This window comes from Eutrema salsugineum, unplaced genomic scaffold (assembly GCF_000478725.1).
Source record: "Eutrema salsugineum unplaced genomic scaffold, Eutsalg1_0 scaffold_9, whole genome shotgun sequence".
NCBI lineage: Eukaryota > Viridiplantae > Streptophyta > Magnoliopsida > Brassicales > Brassicaceae > Eutrema > Eutrema salsugineum.
Window position 1 is genome coordinate 6429251 of NW_006256342.1, and position 5736 is coordinate 6434986.

The 5736-nt window shown below is 37.4% G+C and overlaps 1 protein-coding gene across 1 annotated transcript; it reads left to right on the forward strand.

Annotated features, from left to right (window-relative positions):
• The first annotated feature begins 4310 nt into the window (after window positions 1–4310).
• LOC18007853 (uncharacterized membrane protein YuiD) lies at window positions 4311–5736 on the forward strand. The gene is made up of 5 exons (XM_006391188.2): window positions 4311–4603; window positions 4753–4909; window positions 4998–5048; window positions 5125–5217; window positions 5352–5736. The coding sequence occupies exons 1-5, from the start codon at window positions 4455–4457 to the stop codon at window positions 5421–5423; spliced, it is 522 nt and encodes a 173-aa protein (XP_006391250.1). The 5' UTR covers window positions 4311–4454; the 3' UTR covers window positions 5424–5736.

Below are 5736 nucleotides of genomic sequence, written 5' to 3' on the forward strand. Positions count from 1 at the left end.
AAGGAAACCGCTTCTCCTTCTTTCTTCCTGTTTTTTTGGTTTAGTCTGGTGGGTAAACAACTAAATTAGCTACCTTCTCCGGAATAATCCAAGTAGAATGATGCGGCACCATATAGATGGTTCTGTGGTAAGCCATCGCCCAACTATCAATCAAGTAGTATCTCGAGCATAAATAAAAAATGTGTAAGTCTCTTCTTCTTGAGGACGTCCGCATCATTGCAATGGTTGCGGCTATTGCATGAACACATGGAATCTTATCAATATCAAACATGCGACACCCACAGCTTTTTGTTTCCAAATTAACCAGATAGCTCTTCCCATCAACTCCAACTACACAGTATTCAAGCCCAGATAGATTTAGCTCAGTCACATCTAATTTGGTCGCAATTGCACATTGTTTATGCAACTCGTTTTCCACATACGGCACCAGTTTCTTCGAATATGATGCACCAGCTATGTTATTCCTATACCTGTTGAACCATTCAGAAACTTTCTCAACATACGCATCAATCAAAGGCAATAGTGCATACTTTCTCGCCTTCTTGAAGATGTTGTTCATTGATTCACAGGCATTGCTTGTGTCCAAGTTATACTTGTCTCCTTTAAAATTCCACTGTGCCCATTTATCAAGAGGAAGACCATTCTCTAAGTGCTCCGCAGATTTGGGAAACATTCTACCAAATTCGATGTATGCAATTAGAAACTCACTTTCGGTGTACTTATGAGCGCACTCAATGAATTTTTTAGAACACAAATCCTTCCAACCATTGGCTGCTTTAACCCTCACATTACGAGACAAGTGCCACACACAAAATCCATGCTGAGACTAAGGGTACACCTCCTGCACTGCCTTCGCTATGCTTGTGTGTCTGTCACTCATAAAAACAATCTCAGGATTATCTGGTATAACAGTTTTGAGCATTTCTAAAAACCACCTCCAACTAGAGTCTTTTTCACTATCGATTACACCCATTGCAATAGGGTAATGGTGATGATTAGGATCCTGAGCCGTGGCAAATACTAGCATACCACCATAAACATTTTTAAGAAAAGTCGCATCCACCACTATGACTTTCCTCATTGAACTAAAGCCTTCAATGCTGGCACCCAAAGCAACAAAAAGATACTTGAACTTATTATTAGCATCCACTTTCACGCTCGTCACTGTACCGGGGTTCACCAGCTTCAACACATACAGATAAGAATGCAATCGTTGAAAGCTTTCTTCCGGACTACCCCTCACTTGACTAATCGCCAGTTTTTTTCCTCTCAAGGCAGTAGAGTAGGACACATTCACATGAGCTTCATTTTGAACAACCTTCACAATACTTCTAGGAGCCGGTGTGTCCACTACACCTGGATACGATGCACGCAAAACATCTGCTACAACTTGTGGAGTACCTTTTTTTTATTCTCAATTGTGCTGGTAAGGACCCGAGAGCAACTATGCATTTTTCTGTATACTCTAAGGCTGAAGTAAGTTGAATCTTTCATTCTTACAGCATGTACATACCATGAACAACCATGTTCAGCTTGACGGCATCTAAGAATGAGTTGCCCAGGATCAGACTTCACTGTTTTCACCTCAAAACATCCCTTATACGAAGCTCTGTCAACCAATACTCGCAACGCCCCATTCGATCAAAATTCTTGATTTTTCTCAAAACCAGCACCATCTTCCCATTCAAGAACAAACTGAGTCGATTCTGAAGCCCCAGCAGGCTCTACATGATCATGCTCATCCATACCATACTCTGCAGGCTCTTCAAAACCCTGATCATCCGGTTGTGAAACAACATCATCAATCACTATCTGTTTCTCAGTCTCAGGTACAGCCACAATAGCAAGTTTGTCATGTTCTTTCGCTGCTTCTACCGGTGTGTAAGTAGTCATCCCTTCCTCAATATCAAGCATATTATCCCCTGTTGCTAGCTCCTCACTCTGATCTTCCATTATCTCCACATTCAACACAGATCTAAGTCCCTCTTTGTCCAGAGTTGTTAGATAGACATACACATCACCATCATCAACAACACGTGACTCATTGCGTGGCTTAGCTACCAAAGGAATGTAGCTTAACTTGAGCTTCTTCGTACTATCGTTTATCCCAATCTTCTTGCATATACCATCTACAACCATCGCATAGGTTACCTCGTCAAAAGATGTTTTAAATGATATAGCATAGATGGAACTCCTTAAAATCCATTTAAACTCTTCTCCTTCCTTAAATAACATCCTCCATACTCAAAATGTATGTTTGTGTGGCCGCTCATCCCCTTCTGTTCATAAATACAAAAAAAAATAGGCATTTACGATTTACATAAAATTAATATTACTCACAGTTATACCAATTGTACCAGTTGTCCCAATACATTCCGGGTCCCAATTGTCCCAGTTGTCCCAGTTGTCCCATTTATTTCAGTTAACCCAATTCAACTCAGTTATCCCAATTGTACCAGTTGTCTCATTCCATTCAGTTAACCTAATTGTACCACTTGTCCCGTTCCATTCAGTTACCCGAATTGTACCGGTTTTCCCATTACATTCAGTTTCCCCAATTGTACCAGTTGTCCCTTTCCATTCAGTTAACCCAATTGTACCAGTTGTCTCTTTCCATTCACTTAACCTAATTGTACCAGTTGTCCCATATCTCACTGATTCACTATACAAACCTACGATTCAGCTCGATTCAACGGCAACAAGTTATATTTTAACATTCAGAAGACTAAATCGACATATATACGCCACTCTACTATCCAATGTGCAACCTAAAACGACTGAAATTGAAAAATCGATAACTAAACCCTAATCCCCAAATTGTAGAAGAAGTTTACCTAATTACGAAATGACGGCAGAGAAACGAGATTTGAAGAACACAACGGGTTCAGGGAAGGTCGGCGCACCGCGCCGAGCGCTAATAAACGAAAACGGATTCGAGATTGAGTTGAGCAGATCGGATGATTTTTGGGGAGAATTCGGATTTCGGGTTTGATTAACAGTTCACAAGCATTCGGGTTTTTGAAACTAGATCGGTTTTGGTTTTACAATATCTATTTTCTCAATTTTTCGATTTTCAATAACAAACAAAAAAAATAATCAAGAATGTCATCTCTCCTTTTCATTAAGGATATTTTCGGAATATCATATGCCTTATGACACACAGACTCAAATATGGCAGGATAGATTTCTTTTTCCTCATTTATGACTTTTCAGCCATTAAACCATCCACTATCCCATATGATTTTTGACCCGGAAAAAAGTCTAAATTACAAGAAAAATTAAAATTAGTAAAAATATTACATCATTTTCTAGTTTATGTTTGTTACCTTTTATTTATTTATTTATGTATTGATAAACTGGTTTAGTTTGTGAATTTAAGAATTTTAGGTTTTCTTACTCTCATTATTTTTGACAACCACCCATCTATTTAAATCAAATTTCAACGTCAAAATAGTTATTTTGTGGAACAACCTCCCAACTATGTCTAACGTATATAGAAAAATAAAATACCTTTTCATACACTAACCTTTTTCACAAGGATCAAAAGATAAAAGCAATATTAATGTCTTCATATTCAGCTTTCAAGAGATAAAAAAGAGTTTAGTTCCAGAGCAAAAGTTGATTAATCTACCGAATTCTCAAAAATTCCCACCAAATCTAACCAATCTCGATTCAAATCGTAAGAATATGTTTTTCTCAATGATATGTTTTTCTTTTCTCTCATTATAATACGTTGAACTACAGTTTTTGTTATCCATTGATAGTCTATTGTACATAATTTATGTATTTTGGAATTTTATGACCACGCGGCTTAAGTTAGTAGCTAGTTCTTGTTCGGTTGAAGCCTTTAAAGCATAGTCCTTGGCAAACTTGAAAACAAAGAAGCATATTCTGCTCAATTCATATATCAATCAATTAATAAATAAAATTATGTTAACGTATTCATATACGCATTTCGCATGGTATATTTTATGAATATACACTCAATTTCTGAATTCTTAACTTTTTATTAAAGTTACTATAAAAGCTCTCTTACACGTACTCAATAAAATATTGAAAAGTTCTGGTATATCAACAGAATGTATCAGATAATAATAATATAGTTGTATTATATCCCTAATGTATTTGACTTATATAATTTCGGATAAAGATGAAAAAAAGTTTTAGAACGTATATCTTTAAAAAAAAAAATTAAAAACTAACAATCTGTATTTTCTGGAGATTGAAACACACTGCAATGCACATAGAATCGTGTAGACTTCCTAGCTAAAATAAAAATATTTAATACAAGAACCGTTGGTTGTTGCCGAAGAAAAAGAGAACAAAGGGAATTGAAGGGTAGACGCCATTAGATAGAGATCAAAGGAAAGATCTTTTTTCACACGCAAAGTTTCGCCTTTTATGGATTCATGTCGTCTCTGTATCTTCTTCTTCTTCTTCATGTAGCTGCTTAAATGAGATCCATCGATCATCGTCTAATGGAGGACTCGGCGGCTTCGTCTTCCTCTTCGTCCCATTACTTTTCAATTTTCACGAATTACCCTCTGATTTCCGCCGTCTTAGCTTTCACCATCGCACAATTCATCAAATTCTTCACCTCCTGGTACGTTTTACGTGCGCAAGAATCACTCTCATATATTTGTTCCATGCTCGTTCTTTGATCAAGACTATTGTTCAAAACTCATAATTTGACTTGTGATCATCAGGTAGAATTGATCATTTTTGACGATTATGAATTACATGTTTTTGCAGGCATAAGGAAAAGAGATGGGATCTGAAACGGCTTGTTGGGTCTGGAGGAATGCCTTCTTCACATTCAGCTACAGTTACAGCTTTAGCTATGGCTGTTGGTTTACAAGAAGGATTTGGAGGATCACATTTCGCAATCGCCTTCATTCTCACATCCATTGTATGTTTTTGCCTTTCTTTATCACTTTTTGATGGTTAAGGAGATGATTCAGTAAGTAAGTGAGGAATTTGTGTTTTGTGTGTGGCAGGTGATGTATGATGCAACTGGTGTAAGATTACATGCTGGAAGACAAGCTGAGGTTTGGTTTAGATTGTTTTCTTTTGGTGTCACAAGATGTGTTTTTGTTTACTGGTTTTGGTCTTCTTCATTTCCAGGTTCTCAATCAGATTGTGTATGAACTCCCTGCAGAACATCCGCTCGCTGAAACCAGACCCCTGAGTGAACTTCTCGGTCATACACCTCCACAAGTAAGTGAATAATGAATTGAGTCGAGATCATGAGATCAATGGGGACTTAGAGAAATGATTTTCATGTTAAGACAAGTAAGAGACTGATTGTGATCTGCTAATTACCTGAGCATAGCTTTTTTTGGTGTCATCAGGTCATTGCTGGTGGAATTCTTGGAACAGCCACTGCAGTTGTTGGCTACTTAGTCACTTTGATAGCTAAGTAGCTAAGGTTTTATCAAAAGCTCACCTTTTGTGTTCCATCGGTTAAAGCCACTATTACAAGAAAATGGACTCTGGAAGCTGTGGTTTATTTGCCCCTTAGTTTCTATTTCTTGTTTTGCTGCTCGGGCTCTTATCATTGGCAACATGGTAGTTATAGGTTTGATCTTGTAAGGAAAACGTGAGACGTCGTTTTCACTGATCTTTGAAGTTGTTAAATAGGAGCTTGTGCCTTGAACTATATACAAAAGAACATGATGTGTTTAGGATTCAGCAGGATCAATACTTTGGAAACTCATCTTTATGAAAAGCTATATC

Coding starts and splice junctions, on each gene's coding strand:
- LOC18007853 (XM_006391188.2), top strand. CDS start 4,455: ATGAGATCCATCGATCATCGTCTAATGGAGGACTCGGCGGCTTCGTCT. Junction 4,910..4,997: donor CCTTCATTCTCACATCCATT/GTATGTTTTTGC, acceptor TGTGTGTGGCAG/GTGATGTATGATGCAACTGG. Junction 5,218..5,351: donor TCGGTCATACACCTCCACAA/GTAAGTGAATAA, acceptor TGGTGTCATCAG/GTCATTGCTGGTGGAATTCT.